Source organism: Octopus bimaculoides, chromosome 16 (genome assembly GCF_046866305.1).
Source record: "Octopus bimaculoides isolate indiv1 chromosome 16, ASM4686630v1, whole genome shotgun sequence".
Lineage (NCBI taxonomy): Eukaryota > Metazoa > Mollusca > Cephalopoda > Octopoda > Octopodidae > Octopus > Octopus bimaculoides.
Window position 1 is genome coordinate 11,626,505 of NC_142943.1, and position 25,065 is coordinate 11,651,569.

Below are 25,065 nucleotides of genomic sequence, written 5' to 3' on the forward strand. Positions count from 1 at the left end.
GTGTCGCGCTGAATATCCCCGAGAACTACGTTAAGGGTACGCGTGTCTGTGGAGTGCTCAGCCACCTGCACGTTAATTTCACGAGCAGGCTGTTCCGTTGATTGGATCAACTGGAACCCTCGACGTGGTAAGCGACGAGTGAGCAAAGTTGCAGCAATTCCAAAAAAGGTCACCACAGAAGCAATCTGTTTGAATGAATGAACTTTTTGTGGAAATTAAGTCGAGCAAAGCCAGAGGAGGTAAAGAAAAAAACATAAGGAAAGACAGGCATGAGGAATACATACAGAATAAATAAAAATGACAAATAGAATACCTTGTTAGTGTTGTATAGTGAATAAAATTTATTTCTCCATATATTAATTTCTATGTGGTCTCTTTCCACTTCTTTATTAGTTGCTCTTCTATATATATAAATATATATATATAGATGTGTGTGCATGACTGTATGTAAAAATATGGTAGGACAGAAATATGACTGAATGTCCAAGAACCAAGCACCACGTGGCAATTGGAATGAAAGATGTGGGTGATGTATGGCTGTAGGGCAGAGTTTTATTGTCTGTCTGAAATTCCATCTGCCACTCCAAAATCAAACACGTCAACATGACTTTAACACCTCAATCCTCAATTTGGATTTTACATAGACCCAATAATATCATAAACATCAAAACTAGGCTGTTGCATATGTCCCTTCATATACCACCACCACCACCCCTATGTGAAACCATGAGCCCACTATGCACTTGAGAGTTACCAAACATATTGCCATGTCCAAAGTACTGCCCCATCCCCCCACTGTTACCACTTTGACTACTGTTAACAAATGCTCCAGTGGCATCACGTCCTGTTTTGTTCGTGGGTTTATCAAGCCACGGTCCATTGGATCGGTTCATGCCACTGTTGCCAATGTCTCCATGCATGTGGGACCAGTTGTCCATTTTCCTATCTACACCGCCGGAATCCCAAGATCTCTGATCTGGTCCACCACCTAAAAGGAATAAGACAGAAAAGATAGTATTTAAAGTTACACAAATATGAAAAATGAAAAGTTCAATGAATTAACTATAGAACAGAATAAACAAGGAGAATGTAGATGAATGCAAAGAGAGGTATGGAGAAAAATAGGGCTTAACCCTTTAGCATTCAGATTACTCAGTCAAAAGTAATGTTTCTTTATTTACCTGGTTTTGAATTAATCATGCATTATCTTGTAGGTTTGAGATTTTGATTAAGTGATTCTATATTTTGAGAATGACATTGTAGAGTTGGTATGAGAAGCCAGATATGGTTGAATATAAAACATAAAATACCTGGGCCCAGTTTAAATGAGAAAATGATAATAGAGAGGGACAGTTACAAAATGGTGGAGGATGGAGGTGAAGCTTTATTTGAGAGAGAAGGAGAGAAAAATGATTAAAACAAGCAGAAACTTACCAAAAGAATTTCTGCCCAGTCTATCGTTAGCTGATGTGTTTTGTTGGTCATTATCATATCCTCGGTCGGAACCAATATATCTTCTATCAAGTTCTCCATTTGGTCCCATATCTCTTCTTAATTCAGAGGGCATCCTGGAAATGAATCCATGAATACAAGCTGAGTAATCAATCAACATTCACCTATATACTGAGAGCCTTATGCTTACATCAACACTGACCCATACAGAGACTGGCAAACATGCCAACACTAATCCACAATACACAAAACTGAGCTGTATAGAAGAATGATGTTTATAATAATATATACTAGCAAATGTGATTATCTGTATAAAGGCATAAGATAAAACCAAAAATTAAGATTTAAAAAAACAAATTACCAATTGAATTCTTCATCATTTCGAGAACGGTTATCAATTTGTCCTTCACCTCTGACTCGTGTATTGTGAAAAGGACCCATTTCCATTCTCATCATTTCTCTTTCTTTACGGTCATCATAGCGACTTCCACCTTCCAAAGCTCTGCTGTCCCTTCTATCGTAACGTTTAATTCGTCTTCCATAATCTGTATTATACCTGAGAACGGAAATGAGAGATTAAATGAGATGTATTATATATATATATTATATATATGCAAGGAAATATTGATGACTGTTACATTAATGATGCTTATTGAGGCAGAAACATGTTCTGAACTTGCCTCTTGTTTGCAAAGAAAGCAGACTGCCTTTTCCTTAACGGTATATCAATTTCAGAGAATTCTTGATTCTTGATATTGTATCTCCTTCTCATTCAGAATCAGTAGCAATTACCAGCAGGTCTTTGTTTACCTTCTCTCAAAGCAAAGATAATTTCTATAAATCATAACTGATTTTGTATGGTATTTAGAATATTTTTATTCACTTTGCTCTCGAAATTCATGCTACTGACCACTGAGTTAAGACACACACACACACACACACACACACACACACAAGTCAGGTAACAAGAAATCAATGACAACATATTGTCTCCATTTACAACTTACCGTGATTCATCCTGGAATGGAAGTTCAAATCTAGACGAGTCACCAGAAGTCCTCATCCTGGATTGTTTATGTTCATCCCAGAGTTCTCTATCATGAAAACCACTTCGATCATGAGGTCTTTTTGCAGAATATCGCATTTCTTCAAACCTGATATTAAACAAAAAAACAGCAAAATCAAGTAATTAGCAACTGTACTAAATGACTAGCAGCTAAAAGATAAGGTAGTAAACAACTTTAACTTTTAACAATTAAGCCTTTAGTGTTTAAACTGGCCATATCCAGCTCAAATATTCTATGTTTTATATTCAAACTGGCCAGATCCAGCATCTCACACCTAACCTACATTGACATGCTAAAAATAAACAATCACATCATTGAAACCTCAAAGCTATAAGATAATGCATGATTAGCTAAAAACAATTTGAGTGAAAAATTATTACATTTAACAGAGTAATTTGAACACTAAAGGGTTAACAACCAGGACACCAGTTTTGATAATGTTGCCTCTATGTAGCCATTACACATACTAGAAACAGCACCCAAAGCTTCCTCAACTCGTCTTCAACAACCTTGAAAGAAAAACAAAATGTTGAATGCTTTGGATAAAGTAGTCCCACATTATATCTGGAAGAAAAACAAAGGTCTAAAATAGTAAAAATAAAAGTAGAATGACCATAGCTGGAACTCCTTTGATTATAGGTTTGCTCCAGCTGGGCTAACTTAGACTAGACAGAACCACCACCAATGAGTTAACACCTGCTTGACAAAAAACAAGGTAGTAAACATCCCCCAAATAAAGAATACAGATGGCATACCAATGCAGATAATGGGATTAATTCCTTGCTACTAAGTAGCTAAAGACCATCACAGTAAATGATCTCACACTAATATATAAAATTGCTTTGTAGGCTTGCAGTTGTCATCAATTATTTTATACTGATCTAGCAGACATACGATGTAAAGTATTCCCTGCAGTCACGGAATGTGAAGATTTGGCTGTTATTGCTAGCAGATCAAGCAATTACACCACATACATGCTTCCTCAGACCATCTATAAATATCATTATTATTATTATTACTAAGGCGGTGAGCTGGCAGAATCATTAGCATGCTGGCCGAAATGCTTAGCGGTATTTTACCCATCGCTCTATACTGAATTCAAATTCCACCAAGGTTGAGTTTGCCAATCATCCCTTTGGAGTTGATAAAAATAAGTACCAGTTGAAAACTGGGTTCAATGTAATCATCTCATCCTCCTCCCCCAAAATAGCTGCCCTTGTGGCAAAATTTGAAACCATTATTATTATTATCAGACTACAGTTGTGTTGAATATGATGTTGGTTAAGTAAGTCAGAGGGTACATTAGCACCACTGATTCATTGTCTTGCTTCCTCCATTATGAGATCAACGGATGAGCATTACACTTTGTTCCCACTATTAGGAAAAGTCCTACATTGCAATCATTAATCTAACAAACATGAAATTATCCAAGGGGAATAAAATATAATTCAGTCAAATAAGTGGTGTTGAAGACACGAAAAAAAACAATGAATTTATGTCATAAGCATTTAGAAACGTTGAGAGAATGTGAAATAATTTGTTCTCATCTGTACAGCCCACAGTAGATAAAGCCCACAGTATTATAAATAATAGAGTATTGTATAATAATAGTAGAGCCCACAATATTATAAATAATAACAAGTAAATATTTGCTTGTAAACATTTTTGGATAGAAAAAGGCAAAGTGTACCTGTGGGACAATGGTAGAATGTCTGTCAAATTTACAGAAGATGTAAGGTCTTGCCCAAGGGTAGCCTTTTGGCTTTTTCTAACTAAAAGGGTTCTTAACCCATTATTTACATGATGTTATTTATGACTTTAGTTCACAGTATAATAGTATAACAACATAATCTGTCTCACTCACCGTAACAACTCAGCAGAACGCATCTCTTCTTCATGCCTTTCCATTTCCAAAAGTTCTTTTTCCATCCTGAATTTCTCCTTCTCAAGTTTCATTTTCTCCAGTTTCATTCTCTCTAATCTGAAAAGTGTGAAAGAATTTAAAGATACCATAAAAAATTAGGTTTACTTAGCCAGAGGGGAAGCAGATGAGAAAAACTTTGCTAATGTTCAGCATCATGAGGGCCAAAGATTTGAAGTGTTTCGTATTGCAAGACAGTGTGCGAGAGAGAACGGTGATGTCATAGGAGAGAAATGTGTCTGCATGGATGATGGTTCACCTGCATTTGAATATATCTTACATATTTTGATCTTTAATTTTTTTTTTATATACTAAATATTTACCTTCTTTTACCATTCATTTAAAATGACATATTACCAACTTTTGTAACAAAATTCCAAATTCCTCATAAGCCACAATTACGATCTAAAAAATCTTTAAAATGGTTTTATGGCTTATAAAAGGAAGTGCAGTACCCAAGGTGTGTTTTTTCAGAGTCTCCAAGACTGATTGGAAGAAGGGAAAAAGTTATCCTTAGATTAGAGACTTGGGATCTATTTTAAAACGGGGACGCCAGTATTTTCTTAACGAAACACTAACGAAACACTTTGAAACTTGGGACACTGGTAGAATGTGTCATATAAAACATCTTTTACTCTTAGTCTTCTTAACAAAAAAAAGGAATTCGCAAGTTATTCCATGTTAAAGTTGTCATATTTCTGTAATTTCAACCAATCACTGACGTCTATTCAGCTGAATAAGAGTTACTGCTGGGCGGTCATAAAAATGTTATTCCCTGTGACATATTTCATCCGGTTTAATCGTAATTTATACGCATATATTGTTTATATAATAAATTACGCTGTGCGTATCTATGTGTGTAACAATTTTAGAGTTCGGATTCTAGAGTTAAGGTTAGGGTTAGGGTTAGGGTTAGAGTTAGGGGATTAATACGATATACACCGTTACAGCGCTAACTGTTTTCACCTGAATAGACGTCAGTGATTAGTAGAAATTATCGAAATAAGACAATTTTTTAAATGAAATAAATTCGAATACAAAAATATTTTTCTGTTCTATAACACAAAATAGATAAGTATACGAAGTTTGAAAGTCTTTCCGTACCAAAAACACTACATAAAACATAAATGAAAACTGGCGCCCCCGTTTTAAAATAGATCTGAGACTTGACTGAAAGCTTAAAAAAGTGTGTACTCTGCTAAAGTCACCCAAGGACCGGATGTGCTCTTAAACAAGACAACAAAACAATTCTATCACCAAAAACAGGAATGGGCCTTCAGACAGCTTTTAACATAGTTTCCATCAATCAAAGCATTGGTCAACCTAAGACTATGATAGAAAACACCTGTCCAATGTGATGCACAATGACACTGAATTTGATATCATGTAGACGTGAAGTAAACTTCTTACCCACACAATCATGCTGTCCTGTCTTAAACAGTTTAACCCTTTCGTTACTGTATTTATTTTGAGATGCTCTGTGTTTCTTTCAATTACTTTAAATATAACAAAGAATTTAGTAAAATAACTTAGTTATCATTCAGCTAGTGTTAGGAACATAAATTGTGACTAAGTTTTGGTGGAAGATTTTAAATTCAAAACTTATGGAAACAAGACATTTGTACTCAGAGCCAGAGCCGGTTTCAGCCGGGTTGGTAATGAAAGGGTTAAATGTGAATGCACTTTTAACAAACCTAATCTTCTCTCTAACTTTGTTCAATCTTATGACCTCCTCCTTCAGTTTCTGCAACAGTAACAACATAATCTGTCTCACTCACCGCAACATCTCAGCATAACGCATCTCTACATCACGATTTTCCATTTCAAGAAGTTCTTTTTCCATTCTGGATCTTAATAATTTCTCTTTTTCTAGCTTCATTTTCTCCAGTTTCATTCTCTCCAACCTGAAAAGTGTGAAAGAATATAAAAATAACATTAAGAATACAAACAGAAAAAAATGAAAATCCCTACCTACACACACCAACTTCTATGTACCCTGACACATGTTATTCTACAAGAATACCCAAGAGATATTCTTTTGAGTCCAGGTGAAATTACGTATTCATCCAAATGTCACTAAACGAAGCTTAAATATTAGGGATGTCTAATGACAGTGAGGAATCTACACAGAAACTATAAAGGTAAGTAGAATAGAGAATAGCTTCATGATTCAGAATATTTAAGGGATAAAGATAAAATACAAATACATTTTATCACTTGTAAAAGTGTAGTGTGTCAGAAGGACAAAATGATCAGAATACTAACGTCATTGTGAGCTGGACAAAAACACATAAATTTTCACTTAACATTCACATAACACTTAAATAAGTACCATGAGGAGGTATTATATAACATACTACCATTTAGAAAAAATACATAGATAATATAGTCCGATAGATAGCCTTGAAAAGAAGAATGGTTACAGCCTTTGATTATAGGACAGCATGATAACTAAACAATAACACAAAGAACAGTTCATCACAAGAATCAAGGAACTGTTTATTTGACAACCATTTTTTAAACTTTCACTGCTAAGTTCAATTCTTCCTTCGGCTTTGAAAGGATATTGAGGAAAATTCCTCCAAATATCTCAGCTCAGCCTCTCTTTGTCCCAAAAGAGAATTAAAAAATTACAATGGTCCAACTGGGTTATCAGATCTTAAAACTAAAAATATCAAAAGATTGCTAAAACAATTTGAGCAAAGAATATAAATAATAAATATATCACTAAATTCATCTTACATATTCTGATCTTTAATTTTCTTCTCATATATACTGATTATCTTTCTTCTTTTCCCATTCATTTAAAATAACTTGTGATCAAATTCCATATTCCAGACATGCCACAAATACTGTCTAAGAGATCTTTGAAATATTTTTAAAGTTTCATCAGAAGAGAAAGAGCAGTAATTAAAGTGCTTTCTTGGGGTGTCCAAGACTATTAGGAGACAGGAAGAACTTATCCTTAGATTAGAGATCCATCTTGGAAGCTTGAAAGAGTGTGTACTCTGCTAAAGGCCTGCAAGAACCAGATGTGGCACTAAACCAGGTGACAGAAATATTCTGTCACAAAAACTGGAATAGACCCTCAGACAAGGTTTAATGTTTCTATCTACAAAATTTCACTGACAAAGCATTGGTCAACTTGAGCTTATGATACAAGACACTTGCTCGATGTGCTGCACATTGAACCTGAAACAATGATATTGTTAAATAAATTTAACCATACAGTGATGGAATCCAACATTAAACAATCATAATTTTAGTGGAATTTCAAATAACCTTAACTGCTTCCGCACCATGTCCAATCTTATGGCCTCCTCCTCCTCCTGTTTTTTCCCCACATTTTTCTGAAGCTTTAAAGCTGACGGATGTTGCTGTGGCCGACCTTTCTCCTGTGCTTTAAAGTCCAGTTTCCTCTGAAGTGCATTCTCCAGTCTTCTTTCCTTCAACAAATTTGGTGGAAATTTTATTTTTATTTTCAAAAATGGAAAAGGAAATGAAAACGATTTTCAAGTAGCAAAGAATAAAACAACAATATAAAATGCTTTACCCCCCCGCCATAAAAATGAACTGATCCTACAGAACAAGTGCATGTGTGTGTGTGTGTATGTGTATATATATATATATATATATATATATATATATCATCATCATCATCATCATCATCGTTTAACGTCCGCTTTCCATGCTAGCATGGGTTGGACGATTTGACTGAGGACTGGTGAAACCGGATGGCAACACCAGGCTCCAGTCTGATTTGGCAGAGTTTCTACAGCTGGATGCCCTTCCTAACGCCAACCACTATATCTTACAAGTGTATAAATTTTAAGAAGCTTGTGATTTTGCCTTGAATTTATTTTGCACTGTTCCAGCGTTGCCCACGAATTTTATATATGTAATAGCACTTCCATATTCTGTCTCATTCACACATGCACACACACAACTTTCTCTCTGTCTCTACACCACCCATTCCTATTTCACTAAGGAAATATATTTATTTTTTTCACTTTTGTCTCTATATTTTTATCATTTACCGACACACTGCCCACAGCTGAATCTATTAAAAGGGGAAGAGGAACTGACAAAGCTGATCACATATTCTTAATTCAACAGGCTTATAAACAAAACAATGAATTGAGGATGTCTCACCCTTTCAACTGTTAATCTCATACCATTCACTCGAGTTTTATTCAGCCTCATTATACATTCCAAAGCTTCAGCCTCAGTTGACATAGTAACAAAAGCATGACATCGACCGCTACGTTTGTAATACTTTGTAACCTTTTGGCAATCCTCAACCTAATAAAAAATAAAGAATTAAAATTTCATACATGAAAAATTCAGTCTGTATTCAGCTTCATAGTCTGTAGCAGCAGTATCACCCTCATTTAACAACATATCAATTCTGAATTGTTATTAGAACGACACTGCAGATTTAAGTAAAACTCACTTCAAGAAGCACAAGAAGGAAATAGGGGGATTATTAATAAATGACATTTATCGAAAGACATAAAACACATTTCATTCAACATACCTTGCCATGCTTGCTTAAAATTGAGACTAGGCCTTTAGTAGAGATATTTACAGGAAAGCCACAGATCCACAGATTCCGATTGGTTTGGTTGTTTCCTATTAATATAAGAATGCATCAATAAAAAACAAAAAGATGATGAGGAAATGCAACCCAGTAAGGTCAGGATTTCAAGTAATTCAAAGAAAAGCAAGAAGCTTAGAAAGTAAGAAAAGAGAATTTGAGAAAACATGCAAAAGAAAAAAAAAATTACCTTTTTTTGGAGATTTGGGCTTAGAAACCAAAGAACTGTAACAATAAAAGAATCATTTAGAAATAGCATCATCATCATCATCATCATCAACAGTGAATTTTAAAGGACTGTAATGGATTATAATTTCAACATTGATGCAAGTGAAAACTGGCAAACCTACACATTACAACTTTACATTAATGTGCTTGATCTAAATAAATATGCTGAAATATACATATTGAAATAAATAAATATATATGTAGTATATAGCTGTGTGTGTGTGTGTGTGTGTGTGTGTATATATATATATATATATATATATATATATATGTATATATATACACACACACACACATATATATACACATACACATATGTATATACACACACACATGTATATATACACATACATATATACATACATACACACACATGCATATATATACATATACACACATACATATATACACACACACACACATATACACACAAATATACACATACATACGCACACATACATACACACACACAGATATCTTGACAAGTTTAGGTCAATTATGGCCCAGGCTATGTTGTACTTACTTGTACTACCACAGTACAATCATTAAAGTATATTTTTATGCTTTCTGAAGACTAGGGAGATGTCTACCATATTGTTAGTAGTTTGGAATTCAACGCAACACTCAAACCAGATATATGCACACACACACACACACACATTCTGTTTTAAAATAACTCACGATTAGCCACAAGAGGACGCTTGAAGACAAGTTAGCTTAAGGTTCAAGAAAATCTGTCCCCTTTGGCAGTTGTAGACCTCACTTTCAGCAAAGGTATCAACATCTTTTACCAAGAAGTAAGATCATTTAACTAATGACATCTTTGAATCAAAGCAGTGGGAAAGATGACATGAAAACCAACCTCTTCGACTTTACATCTTTATCATCTTTCTTTTCATCAGCCTTCTTCTCAGTTTGCCCTCCTTCGTTTTTACCTTTAGCCCTTTCTTCAACTTTGCTTCCATCTGTTTTCTTCACTTCAGTTTTGCCACTCACTTTGTCCTTTGATGCATTGTCCGTTTTTGCTTTATTATTTGTCTTTGATGACACAATATCAGCAACTAAATCATTCTGCGTATCATCAACATGCAGAATCAATGATTCGTTTTCTTCACTCTTTCGAGCGATCGATGTGTCCATGTTGATTGTGTCTTCTAATGTTAATGGAGCTAAGCAAGGAACACTGGTGGGGGTTGGAGGTAAACTGTCTGAGAGAGATGCAAAGACCACTTCATCTTTAAGTTCATTAGAATTTAGTGGTAGAGTGGCAATTCTCACACGGGCTGATGAAGACTTTTCGCTATTTTCTTCTTTTATATTATTCTCTGTTGATGAAGACGACTGTTCTGGCGGTGCTACAGAAAGTTAATTTAGAATGAAATAGTTGAAATAAAGAATGCAAATAAGAAAACATTACTAATAAAAGCTTTTAGTCTAGTAATCCTACAGGATCAACAGGCTATAAGCTCTAAAGCTGAAATATGGATAATAATTATATTTCACATAGAAACTCTTGTGTCAAATTTTCACTCCATATGTCTTCAGTGGTATTGCTCTCAATACACATACAAAAGTTATTTGGACAGATCAAAGTATACCACTTGTACAATGGCAAGCAATTTGATCAGAGACATAATAAAATAACTGTGCTAAGGTTTGAAACTCATCACCAAGTCATCAGTTGTTCAGAAACCTAACTTCTCAATCAAACTTCATGTAAATTATATTACATTACTTTCCATTGAACCAGAAGGAATAGAGTATTCTGTAGCATTAAATGGATGAGAGTTGAATGAGCCCCTGAACAGGATGTCAGTCAGTTGCCAGCCAGATTTGTAGATGTTGAGCTTTTCTCTACATCTAGATGAACTGAGGCCCATAAAAGTGTCCTGCTCAAATATAATGAAATACTCAAAGGACGAGCTGGTCTTCTAATGAATTCTCATTGAAGCTATTTTGCATCTCGACATAAGAATGCAAATACACAAACACACACATAATTGAGTGGCACATCTAATCAGTCACAAGCGTATGAACCACGTCTCTATATAATATTTTGATGCACCGATTTCTACTGAACTTTCTCTTTTGCAGTTGCACACTTTGTTACAAGGCACAGATGGAGTTGTTCTCCAGTGAAGCGCTGTTACAAGACACAACTAAGACCTAGCCTCATGCACAATACCTTAGGAGAACAGCCTAATTGCTGACAAATTCACACACAGTCACTGACTCCCCAGCTGTGGATCAAAGTAGTGGTTAACGGAGAGCAATGAATCAAGATTTCTTCCCTTTATTTCCAGTTTTCAACGTCCTTTGAGTAAACTGGAACAATTTTTTTTAAAACAAACATACATATATGTACAAAAGATATGTTTACACTTTGTAAGGTGCACCAGGTATTTGTGAACACAACTTAAGCAAGCCACAAATAGAAGATAACCTAAAGTAAAGTATGAGGCATAGGCCAGTTTTTAATTTTTTTCTTTTCATTTCTCTTTCAAACCTAATGACAGCATCGACATGGCAGATTCCAATCTGACACAGGGAATGAAAAGACATGCCATTCTGGTGGCTCTAGCTGCCAATCACAGTGATTCAAACATTGCCAGCTTCTTGAATGTAGCCAGATCACTCACAGTCAGGACCAGTGAAGAGATAGAGGTTTCTATCTGGGATGCGTCTTCTGTGGCCTAGAGAAATAAGCATTCTCAATGGTCTCACATGGTCAGGATAGCCAATTTCGTCCAACTAGTCCAAGATATTGTCACTGACAACCACAGTATGTCAATGAGGTTCATTGCCAAGCAGCTCAATGTAAGTAAGTCCGGTCTCTTGTGTAGTCCAACATGATGAGGAAAGGGCAAGTCATGTGTGGCAAGACCCAGGAGAACCAAGTTATTCAGTCAAAGTGCTCGCAGAACAAACTCAAGCACCCCAAGAAACTTGTTGTGTTCTGCGTCGTCTCCAGTGAAATAAACTTTGACCAAGAACAGAAGGTCAACAGAAGGAATAACAAGTACCCATGTGCAGCCTCTACAGACAAATCCATGGTGACGCACACCAAGTTCCCATCATCTCTGATGGTCTTAGGGATTGTGAACAAGAGCTATGTTATTCCACCTTGCTTCTTTTTGCAGGGGCTCTCTGAGCCTATGTCACCATCTTCATCAAGCTGATGGACCCAGTGGTTAAGCCTTGAATGGAGTGGGTTGGCCAAGGGAAGACCGTGCATGTTTCTGCTACTTTCCACATGGCCTTCACAATACAGGAGTGGCTGGTTGATTTTTCCCAAAATGTGATATCCAAGCTCCACTGATATGAACCTCCAACACTGCTACTACATCTGGGATGTCATCAAGAGGGAGACCAGCCAGCAGCTCCACAACATCAAGGACTCATTGAAGGCCACCATCGCCGATGTGACAGGCAGCATTAATGAGAACCACCTGATTCTGGCATCCAGTCGCTTCCATGGCCGCATTGAAACCGTCATTGTGAATGAGGGTAGTTTTACTAAACAATCTGTTTCTTTAATAAATCTAATCGAATATATGTGCCATTTTCCTAGTAATATATTTTGCCGCTTTAATATCTTTCTTTTCCCTCATATTTTACTTGGTTCTCAAACATGAATGCATACACACACATACACACAATGCATAAAATTTCATATATATATATATAAACACAATCCCTGATACAATTTGTTACACAAGTGCATAAGCCACTGTCAGACATCTGAACAGAAACTACAGCATTGCATCTGCTGTCAAACAAGAAGCTTCCAATTATACTGGAACTGTGGACTGCAGCCCAAGTACACATTCTGGGATAGGCTACACCTTTCGTTAGTATTTGCTGAGGATCCTCTGCAGCATTAAAAGACAGTCATATCAGTTGATCATGCCATTCACATGAAATGTCTCATCTGACCAAAATATCTGAACAACAAAGCAGAGACCACTGCACAAGTACATCAACATTTCCTGGCAGAATTGAGCCTTAGTTACTGTGATGTAACGTAATTAACTCATATTTCTGAAAATAAAAATGTTTGCAGTTAAACTTCGTATGCAAACATTTATATGATATTATAAACTTTATGTGCAAACATTGATATGGTATATAAATAATACCATTTATATGGTATCATTTAAAGTAAATTTAACTGATTATCACAATTTAACTCAATAATTATAATAAACTTAATGTACAACTTATAACAAACCCTATATATTCAAAATTACTAACATTCTAAACATTGAGAAGTTTCAAAATTTCTGAATCTATGTAACACCAATTACATTTATAGATAATATTCAGAAATATTTGTCAACTAACTATTACCTTCAGTGTACAAATTCTACACAAGTACAGTTATTTGTAAATAAATATCGACTCGGAAAAATTTGTATGTGATACTCCATCATATAGCATAAAGAAAGAAAATGTAGCCATTCTTTTACCTAAAGCTATACATACACTCACATTAAATATATTGAAGCACAAGAGCCAGAATTAATTATCTTTAAGGGAACTTCACCACTGCACTGCAAATATGCAACACTAATTACAGTCATTTTAAGTTTTGCAATAAAATTAATAATTTGTGGCTCCAGAAACACAAAATGAACCACAAACTCGTTGTAAGCTAACAGTTCAGCAAACTACAATTGTCTCTTAAAATTAAACTGTACAAACCAATTTTCAATGCTAAAGACAATGGCAGAGAGAAAGTAAACATTCTTCAAATAACACCATATACCAGATTAGTAGTTGACTACCATATATCGAACCAATATAACTCATTCTAAACTAAAACTTCATATAAACTGTACATAGCCCTTTAGCATTCAGATTATTCAGTCAAATGTAATGCTTATTTATTCACATTGTTTTGAATTAATCCTGCATTATCTCGTAGCTTCAAGATTTCCATGATGTGTTAGTTTATTTATACAATGACATTGTATAGTAAGTGTGAAAAGCCAAATCTTGCCAATTTGAATATAAAACGTAGAATATTTCAGCTGGATATGGCTAGTTTAAATGCTAAAGGCTTAATACAAACCTTTATGAGCAACATGTATATCACTGGCAAAATGATAGTAGAGCTGCACTTTGTTATTTTCATTGAGACAATAAAACAACTGATATAAGGTCAATCTAAGTATACAATAAACAGGCTATTTTAGGAAATTTAAAGCAAGTGAATTACATACCTGTGGTATCCTTTAATGCATCATCAGATTGTTCCTGGAAAGTGAAGAAAAAAAATAACTGATATGACTAATAGCAACAAATGAAAGAAAACACATACAGTAGCAGTACATTTTTCATTTTTACTTTCATTCATATTATGTCAAATTGCTTATCTTTATATGTAATATAATTGTGAATCAAGATATGTGTATATGTGAATCAAGATGTTTTTATGTTTCAAGAATTTTAAGTGGAATTTATAATTGGTCAACTGTGATAGATATAGGAAACTGTTGAATTTCAAGTAAAATAATCTTCATATTAATGAAATCATACCATATCTAACACTAATTATCAATTATGAAATGAAAGTAATAACTTGCACTAAAACAAGGAGTGCAATATAGTTAGTAGAACAATGTAAAAGGTGTAGTAAATTTTAATTACCTGTAGAACAGTTCCAGTGTCTTTGTTCGTATCTGAAGAAGAGATAGGTAGTTCCTCTTTAAACTGGTCTTTATCTAAGGTGTTATCTGCCAACATATCTGATGGTTTGGTATCACTTGAAAGCAGTCGATCCTCAGTAAGGTCTCCCACAGAAGTTTTGTCAGGGATCAAAGAATATCCATCTGGATTGGTGGTGTTTAAGAAGACATCTGTTAATGCCACATCAGACGTCTCCGATTCTTTCTGAAAATTAAAATAAAACACGTTTCTGTTACCCCTCAACACTGAATCATCCTATATTTATCCTTTGCTCACTGTAATATCCATTAGTACCTTATTCTTATTGAATGCTTAAATTATTGCTGTATTCCATTTTTTACTATAATGATTTTTATCCTATTATTATAGAATAATAGTACTTTCTTCTTTGCGATTCACAGTGATTATTGCTGTGCTACAGGTAAAGCTCTTTTCAGTTATGAAATTCAATTGTTGTTAATGACCACAGTACGTCTGTGTACTTCACTGGTCTTTTTCATGGATAGCATTATCAAACTGACATTGAAATTCTAACACTAAAGTAAACTAAGTGAACACATCACAGTAGAGTATGATCACCAGGAGAGATCCAGTGTTCCTGAATCCTAGCAGTTTTATCAACTTTGCAGGTTAAGCATTAAAAAGGAACAAGATTATTTCCTAATATGTGCAATGATTCTGTTTTTCTTGAATTAATAAAAAATATCATGTACCCAGTGAAGTATGTTTCTCAGTGTTTTATTCATGGAAACAACAGAGGCTTGTCATGAGCTGTTTAGGTAATGTGTGGTTGATGCCAAAGTAGAGAAGATAAATTAAGAGTGGCATTATAGGCACCTGATGAGTGGAGTTGGTAAATAAAAACTGAAACAAGCCCATCATACATACACATTTGTGTATACTACAATCTGTCAAGAAGCACACAGTTTCTGTTTATCAGATTCGTTTACAAAGCATTGGACAGCCTGGGGTTCTAGTAGAGGACACTGGCCAAATATGCCATGTAAGAAGGCTGAACCTGAATCCACATGTCGCAAAGTAAGCCTCTTAATCACACAATAGATTTTTGTTTTTCAGCCAGAGTAACACCTCCGAAAAATAGTATACTAAACAGTGACAAGTGGAAAATACATAGAAGACAATAAATTATCTATAAAAATATGACAAAATTCACCAACCTCATCCATGTTGTCTGTATAAGTTTGTTTTCTGGAAATAAAAAAATAATTCAACATCAGAACAGTAATTTCAGTGGATTAAAAACACTACATTACATAATACTGTTACGCACATCTAACAAGTTTAAAATTCAGTTTCACACACCTGAATACGAGAACATTGTATTACATATTAACTAGTTAAAAAAGCACGAAACAAAGTTGCTGTTTTATATCCAATTGTCACATTAACAATGGCAGAAAGGGTTTTAATGCACTTCTTGTTCATAAAATATATTACTGTCAAATGAGAATGGAACTTGTCAGCTCAGTAGACGGAGACAACACAGTTTGCTAAAGTGAACAACACATTTAATTCATTTAGCATCTGAAATAAAATTATCAGGATTGATACATCTCCCAGTGTGACCAGCAACACTCTAGCTAAAATAATCATCATTCATCATTAACTTTTAACAGAACTGGTTGTTATATGATGATGGGAAATAAACAAAGAGACTCGCAAGCACACAGGATTCCTGAAGGAGTCTGACATTGACCAAACATTCGATTTCCTCGAAGATATTAAGTCATCGAAGCACTGGAGAGATGATGAAAATCTACAAGGACTAACTCTGAGAAAGTACAATAACTGAAGTATAAAAAAACCTTGATGGAACTCAACTGCCTCAAGCTTTTTGTAATAGTTGCTCAAGGTTTGCTATCTTGGATGAAAAGATGAACTTGAAAGCTTGGTCAGTAATTGGGGCTCCAAAAACGGAACCACACTGATGAGGGAGGAACCGCAATAGAGGGGAAGGAATCTGTAAATAGGTTAACAGACTGCTGATGTGAAGCTGAATGCAAACCAGAGCTTGCATTTGGAACTGTTGATGCTAAGGCCTCCACGAGTTCCTCAATCACCATCCTCACAGTTGCAAGAATCTTGTCAGGAGGGCCCCCAAACAATCATCGTCAAAATACCAGACATGATCCTACAACGTCTATCTAGCGCGAATGCGCAAAACGTGTATGACGGTTTTTTAAAACAAAGTAAATAATTTTTTTTTAAACTAAATAATTTTTTTGGCGATCTTTCGATAGATCGCCAATAAACTTTCAAAACTCCCGGTGAAAACAGAAAAATCCAACTTATGTGGGTGAGCTTGTTTCGAAACTCCGCCATTACACATCAGTCTTTCGCTTTCCGTTTACAACTGATTCTATATATTCCATTAGATTCCCGTAAATGGTGAGATGGGGCTGATTACCAGTAGATATATAACGAAGTAGTACTTAGTAACAAATAATCAGTTATGCTTTTATAAAATATAAACAAGTCATTATAGCGGTTTGTGTTTAAAATGGCTACAATGACTTTCCCCACAATGAAACCATAATTTTCTTCTAATATTCCTATGTTAGTTTGACATTTTTACACGATTTTTGAAGATTCACGAAACCCAAACACTATTATATCTATTATATGCTACTATGCCTTTATATCTGTATTATATATAAACACCGTCGCTGATTAACATGTCTCCTACCTTTTTCCACTCCAGTCTTGTCCAGACCTCGTTTTTCCAGTTCACTGCGAAGATCCACAACCCTGAGATCTGTTAACTTATCACAGACCAGGGTATGATTTATTATATATAAGTGACTGACGAGAGTTGTTGATCCCCTGATATCACGTTGAAGCAAAACTTAAGGACGCAATTAATAGTTTCAATATTTATTTACACAAGTTAGCTCCCCTTCTAGTTGAAACTGCCTCTTTTGTTGTAGCCACCAGATGGCACATTATGACATGACCCTCACATTACTGTGTCTTTGACCTTTATGCTTTATAACAAAATCAATTCTTGCTCATATTTCAGTCAAGACTCACCTTAGGGAACTCCGCGTTCTTAAATCTTGTATAACATAAGCACGTATCTTCTATTATAGCCTGGGCCAACTAAAGCCGCACCATATGTATCTGTGTGACGTTTTTTTTCTCTTTTGTTTTTAGTTTTTCTACTCCGGCTTGACAACCGGTGATTTGTTTACGTCCCCTCTAACTTATTGGGTCAGCAAAATTGCTATACGATAAGCATAAGATTTAAAAAATAGGTACTCGGGTCGATTTGTTCAACTAAACTCTTCAATGTGATGTCCCAGCATGTCTGGAGTAAGTAAAAGATATAAGTTAGAAAAACTACTCTTGTAAAAATAACTATTTTTAAACACAAAGCGGAGCCTGGCTCGAGTTCAAATCCTTTCCATTCTGGAGCCGACGGGACTATGCAGAAGTTATGGGAAGAGACCAGATAGTCTTATTGTTTGCCTCATCTAGGACGTGACAGGTAGTGACTCCTTTGTTCATACCCACATAATGGATGCTGCGGTAAATGGGAGGGTCACTGCTTCCGTAGCCGAACGGAACAAAATCCTTAAGTATCGGGACTTGTCGGTGAATATCTTATTCCAGCCTGAGGTGTTTGAGACATTTGGAGGGGCTAGACCGTTAACAACGAAGTTCTTGGTTATCGTTGGCGACTCGCCTTACCGTCGTGATGTTAGGTGATGCCGGTGAGAGTGGTTGGCTGTTCTGATGACTTAGCTTCGCCATCGCCCGCGCTAATTCCGTGAGTGTGTTGGCTTGCATCAGTAAGTTCCGTTGAACCTTGTAGTGTGCGACCAATAGGAGCACCTAGTGTTGAATTGGTGTTTTATACTTTCTTTCTTTCTCGTTTTCTGGCTTTTTTCTTTCTTTGGTTTTGTATTATATATGTAATTATATATAGTGTTATATATGTAATTACTAAATTCAAATCATGATTTTCATGGAATATTTATGAAATAAAAAAGGTTTAGTATATATTTGAAGAGAAATACATGGATATTAATAAGAATGCTGTAGAGCACATACTCATCACAAAAACTGACTGTTGCTGTGTGATGGAAGAGGTGGGGACCCCAACTTCTCTCTCTCACCCATAATATCATCAAGAGCAGCATCTGTTTTAGGGATGAAGAACTTATCCAAAGGTGTTTGCAGTTACAGCACTCCATCTCTTTGTATAGCTAGTGTAGGACTGGAATCCTTAATGGACTCTTCTTGTAAATTACAAGTTTGCGTAATGTCAAATAAACATGTTTTTAATTTTTCTCAATAATTTAATAAAATAACGAAAGTGTAAGTTACGAATGGACATGCAGAATTAAGTAGAGAGAAACAAATAACGCCAGGTTTATTCAATATTTTAATGGACCTCCTTTAGAATGAGCTGCATCTACTCTTATGGGCAGAGATTCCACCAACTTTTGGCACATTTTCCTATTTCATCATCTCTATACCACACTTGAATGAAGGATTGAATGTTTCTACTTGTTTCATTCGAGACCGTAGTGACTATACGGTTTAAAAAAAATTTTTTTTATATATACTCCAGTGGTTTTCGATGGGCTTTAAATTTGGTTAAGATGGAGGTCAAAGATGCAGTGTTACATCATGTTGACAAAGGGAATCCATTGAATGCTTGCCAACAGGAATTGGGGCGTTATCTTGCTGAAAAATGCTGCCACAGTTTGGAAATTAGTCGATGCTGTCTTTTATGCAATGCTCACAATGAAGTTTTCCTTCAATAACATGACTACATCCAGTTCCCCCATAGAAAAATAAAAGCCCAGATCATTATTGCGCTGGATGTTTTAGCGTTTTTAAGAAATGGTCCTGTGTTAGAGAATGACCATCTACTAATCAAACAAAATTTGGGCAATCATCTATAATCTGAATCATTGTCTCGTCGCCAAAAATGACCGTTTTCCGGTGTTTAAGTACTCTGTCATAGTGTATGGATATCTTACTTATTAAGAAGTAGATAGTTTAGCAGCTTTAAAGCACAGGCGCCTGCTGTACAATCCGTAAAGAAACATCAGCTTCTTGCCAAAATTGTTTGTATTGATTAATAATATAGAAAGAAATAAAGACATGAGGAATTGTTGGCACTCCGTCGAGGGTTCCAGTTGATCCGATCAACGGAACAGCCTGCTCGTGAAATTAACGTGCAAGTGGCTGAGCACTCCACAGACACGTGTACCCTTAACGTAGTTCTCAGGGGTATTCAGCGTGACACAATGTGACAAGGCTAGACCTTTGAAATACAGGCACAACAGAAACAGGAAGAAAGAGTGAAAGAAAGTTGTGGTGGAAGAGTACAGCAGGGTTCGGTACCATCCCCTGCCGGCGCCTTGTGGAGCTTTAGGTGTTTTCGCTCAATAAACACTCACAACGCCCGGTCTGGGAATCGAAACCACGATCCTGTGACCGCTAGTCCGCTACCCTAACCACTGGGCCATTGCGCCTCCACTGAGACATGAGGAATACACACAGAATAAATAAAAATAACAAACATAATACTTGGTGTGTTTTATAGTGAATAAAATTTATTTCTCCATATATTAAATTCTATGTGGTCTCTCTCACTTCTTTATTACATTCTGTGGTTGCTCTTCTTCCCCTCTCCCCCCACTTTCATGAATACAATATATCTGGGCTCCGACCCCTCCTTTTTCATTAATATATTCAACTGTGGGAAGTGTGTGTCGGGAATAACAGTAATAAAATATAGCAACAAATATGAAGGAAATAAATATATTAAGACAGTAATGTTGGAGTAGAGTGAAGATAGGGAGAAGGCAGTACGTATATATATATATATATATATATATATATTTATGTGTGTGTGTCTGTGTGTGTGCATGCGTTAAAATATGGAAGGGCAGAAATATGATTGGATGTCCAAGAACCAAGCACTACGTGACAAATGGAATGCAGGATGTGGATGATATATTGGCTGGGGGGCAGGGTTTTATTATCTGTCTGAGACACCCTCAGCCCCTCCAAATCAAACACTTCAACATGACTCAGACCTCAGTCCTCAATTTGGATTTCACATAGATCCCATAATATTATAAGCATCAAAACGAGGCTCTTGCATACGTCCACTCATATTACTACCACCACCACCACCACCGCCACTGCCACCACTACTACCACCACCATGTGTAACCATCATGATCCTACTGTGTGACTGAGTGTTGCCAAACATATTACCAGGTCCCATGTTCTGTCCCATCCCCCCACTGTTACCAGGTCTACTATTGTCAACAAATGCCCCACTGGCATCACGCCCCGTTTTGTCCATGGGGTTACTAAGCCACGGTTCGTTGGATTGGTCCATGTCTCCATGCATGTGGGACCAGTTGTCCACTTTCCTATCAACACTGCCAGAACCCCAAGGAGGTCTCTGGTCAGGTCCACCACCTAGAAGGAAGAAAACATAGAAAATGTATTAATAAATACACGAATATGAAAAATAAAGCGTGAAAGGAATTGATGTCAAAATAAAATGAAGAGAATATTGATGAAAAGAAAAGACAAAAGAGATATGGAGAAGAACAGGGCTTAATCCTTTAGCATTCAGATTACTCTGTTGAAAGTAATGTTTTTTCATTCACATTGTTTTGAATTAGTCATGCATTATCTTATAGCTTCAAGATTTTAATGAAGTGATTGTTTATTTTGAGAATGACACTGTAGGGGAGGTATGAGAGGTCAGATCTTGTATAGAAAACAGGTAAAATATTTGGTCTCAATGCAGCAAGTTTAAATCTTAAAGTGTTAAAGGAGGAAAATGGGAGAGGGGCAGTAAGAGAAAGGTGGAGGAAGGGTGTGAAATTGTATTCACAAGGCATGACTGTAGAGTAACAAGCTTGATTCTCAGCCACATGGACCTGGGTACAGTCCCACCGGGTGGCACCTTGGGCAAGTGTGTTCTACTATTGCCTCAAGCTGACCAATGCCCTGTGGGTAGATATGGCAGAGAAAAACTGAAAGACCATCAACCGTATGTGTGTCTTTGTCTCCCACTAGCATTTGACAACCAGTGTTGGTGTGTTCACATCCCTGTAATTCAATGGTTTGGCAAATTTCAAATTTTGACACAGGGGCAGCAAAATTAGAAGTGGGAGTAAATCGATTATATCAACCCTAGTGCTTAACTGATACTTATTTTATTGGCCCTGAAAGAATGGAAGTCAAACTCAACTTCAGTGGAATGTGAACTCAGAACATCAAAATAGACTAAATAACATTAATGAATTTTGCTCAGCCTTCTAACAATTCTGTCAGCTCAGTGCCTAAGTGAGAGATAAATATTACCTTTTGGTATTAATACCACTTCTGTTGCTCTTTATTATTTTTTGCTAATCCCACTGGCTATTTGCAAGGGAGAATTTGACTGCTATGTCTAGCTGGACGTCTGCCATTGAGAAGCTCAAGGAAGAGCAACATCATGTGACCTGACAGTTGCAGCAGATGCATTGGAAGATTATTACCTGCCAGTGATATAAACATGGGTGCCTATATGAGAGTTCCTCATTTGAAAGAATAATTACTAGGCAGGGAAAAGAGTACTGCATTAATATTCCTGATGGCAGTGCCATGGCATCTGCAGTCTAATGATTGGAATAAGGAAGATAAAAGAAGGGGAGAGAGAACCCAACAAAATAACAAGGGGAAACTTACCAACAGAATTTCTCACCCTGCCCAATCTATCGTGAGCTGATAAATTTCGTCGATCATTATCACGTCCTCGATCGGGACCAACATATCTTCGATCAGGCTCTCCATTTGGTCCCATATCTCTTCTTAATTCAAAGGGCATCCTGGAAGTAAAAAAAAAAAATCAGATACAAAATTAGCAAATTACTTTGTAACATTGGCGTTTAAAACTTTGTGTAAGGGACAATGTATACAGGCTGATCAATCAATCAACATTCACCTCAGGTGGTGCTATTATTTTTTTATTTCTTTATTTCTTATTTCTTTACTGCCCACAAGGGGCTATACACAGAGGAGACAAACAAGGACAGACAAACGGATTAAGTCGATCATATCGACCCCAGTGCATAACTGGTACTTATTTAATCGACCTCGAAAGGATGAAAGGCAAAGTCGACCTCGGCGGAATTTGAACTCAGAACGTAGCGGCAGACGAAATACCGCTAAGCATTTCGCCAGGTGGTGCTATTATGTTAGATCAATCACTGGTCGAAACATATCTCAGTTTATAAAAGATTGTTTACACCAACACTGACCCAAAACTTATCTACACAAACTCTCACTGATATGAAAGATGATGTTTATAACAGCCATACAGCAGCTAGTGTGTAGATCAATACCAACCAATAGAACAGTATAAAATCAAAACTAAAAAAGTTATGTTTAAAAACACAAATTACCTGTTGAGTTTTTCATCTGTTCGAGAACGATCTTCAGCTCGTCTTTCATCTCTGACTCGAATATCTCGGAAAGGACCCATTTCCCTTCTCATCATTTCTCTTTCTTTACGTTCATCATAGCGGCTTCCACCTTCTAAAGCTCTGCTGTCCCTTCTATCGTAATGTTCAACTCGTCTTCCGTAATCAGTATTCTCATATTCATTATAGCTGAGAGAGAAAAAAACCCCAGATGAAATGAGATATATAATTGTGTGTATACATGTATATATATATATATAATGAAATATGACAACTTTTACATTAATGATGCTTATTGAGGCAGAAACATGTTCACTCGTTTGCAGAGAAAACAGACGGCTTTTTCCTTGGTTCTTGAAATTGTATTTCCTCCTCAATCAGAGTCAGTAGTAATCACCAGCAGGTTTTTGTTTACCTTCTCTCAAAGCTACGATAATTTCTATGAATCAGAATTGATCTTGTGTGATATTTAGTATACCTTTATTCAATTTGCAGTCACTGACCACTGAGTCAAGATATACACAAACACACTTCACATTAACAAACCTATTCTACACCCTGATCGTACTTTAACCTCTTATCACTTAGCATACAGCTGCCTCCGTCCTTACTGTAGTCACACTCCACTGAACAGAAAAAAAAAACCTAGTTCTAAGAAAGCATACTAAAACAGATACAGGAGCATGATGCAGTCCTTCATCCCATCAGATCATGTCACACCATCGATGTCGGTGTGGAAGATGGATATTAAAAGATTATTACCCTCATCACTGATCAAGATAATATTTTAAAGAACTCAATGCAAATACAGATGTGATATTTTAGTAACCAAATAACTGAAGCTTGCGTACCTGTGAGGTCAAGAAGCTTGCTTTCCAACGATGTGGTTTTGGGTTCAGTCCCAAAGCACGACACATAGGACAAGTGTCTTCTGCCATTAACCCGGGCACACCAATGCCTTGTGAGTGGATTTGGTAGACGAAAATTTAAAGAAACCTGTTGTGTATAAATGTGTGTGCGTGTACTTTGTGTTGACATCATGTGATGGTTGTAAATAAGCATCACTGTCATACCAGGGGTGTTGCTTGTTTTCAGTCTTCCACAAAAAACATGCCTCAACAAATTCTGTCTGAACAATGCAAGCTTCAACATGTTCTTTATTTCTCTAAAAAGCCCAACTAAATGCAAGATATAAGCAGATCAGCACTTATTATGCAAGATAATATATTGACACTGAACAAATATAGGTACAGAGTAGCTGTGTGGTTAGGGAGCTAGCTTTGCAATCTTGTGGCTTCAGAGTTAATCTCATGATGTGGAACCTTAGACACATGTCTTCATCTATAACTTCCACAACAAGTGGAAACGTCATACACACACACATGTAATTTTCTATTTATGTTTCCCAACTACCACTGCTTCACAGCTGACAGTTTGTTTTGTTTATGGGATTGCAACTTAACAGTCTTGTGAAAGACCCCGAATAAGTATGAGAGTCATTCTGTTCAGCAAAACCCTTCAAGGCAGTGTCCCAGCATGGCTGCAGCTTATTAAATGAACTGAAACATGTGGGGTAAAAAGTATAGGGTGCGAATATATAAGCATGCACACGCCACACTTAAGAGGCCAAAAGGTTGAGAA

General features: G+C 36.2%; 2 protein-coding genes across 5 annotated transcripts in view; both read right to left on the reverse strand.

Moving 5' to 3' along the window:
• Positions 1–317: 317 nt before the first annotated feature.
• LOC106879417 (uncharacterized) lies at positions 318–18,150 on the reverse strand. 3 transcript variants are annotated; one of them, XM_089364137.1, is made up of 15 exons: positions 18,008–18,150; positions 16,135–16,165; positions 14,918–15,160; positions 14,491–14,524; positions 10,128–10,620; positions 9,228–9,262; positions 8,978–9,072; positions 8,593–8,742; positions 7,723–7,886; positions 6,219–6,344; positions 4,384–4,500; positions 2,460–2,606; positions 1,814–2,008; positions 1,435–1,568; positions 318–988 (listed from the first exon to the last, which is right to left on the reverse strand). In XM_089364137.1, the coding sequence occupies exons 2-15, from the start codon at positions 16,141–16,143 to the stop codon at positions 693–695; spliced, it is 2,238 nt and encodes a 745-aa protein (XP_089220263.1). In that variant the 5' UTR covers positions 16,144–16,165; positions 18,008–18,150; the 3' UTR covers positions 318–692. The 3 variants fall into 3 exon arrangements, with proteins under 3 accessions (XP_089220263.1, XP_089220262.1, XP_089220264.1); XM_089364136.1 differs by lacking the exon at positions 18,008–18,150 and adding an exon at positions 17,664–17,861; XM_089364138.1 differs by lacking the exons at positions 10,128–10,620; positions 18,008–18,150 and adding an exon at positions 17,664–17,861 and having other exon boundaries at positions 8,978–9,074; positions 9,229–9,262.
• Positions 18,151–20,525: 2,375 nt separating this feature from the next.
• LOC106868918 (uncharacterized) overlaps positions 20,526–25,065 on the reverse strand; it is a 28,350-nt gene continuing 23,810 nt past the window's right edge. For both annotated transcript variants that reach the window (XM_089364124.1, XM_089364123.1), the window contains exons 18-20: positions 23,407–23,613; positions 22,691–22,830; positions 20,526–21,427 (exon numbers count right to left, since the gene is read on the reverse strand). In XM_089364124.1, the coding sequence (XP_089220250.1) occupies positions 21,054–21,427; positions 22,691–22,830; positions 23,407–23,613 (721 nt within the window). In that variant the 3' untranslated portion in view covers positions 20,526–21,053. The remainder of the gene's footprint in view (positions 21,428–22,690; positions 22,831–23,406; positions 23,614–25,065) is intronic.

Excerpts from the sequence above, each read along its gene's own strand:
- LOC106879417 (XM_089364137.1), bottom strand. Across the intron at positions 9,073-9,227 it reads GCCCAAATCTCCAAAAAAAG|GAAACAACCAAACCAATCGG; the intron begins GTAATTTTTTTT and ends TTATATTAATAG. Across the intron at positions 2,607-4,383 it reads CGTTCTGCTGAGTTGTTACG|GTTTGAAGAAATGCGATATT; the intron begins GTGAGTGAGACA and ends GTTTAATATCAG.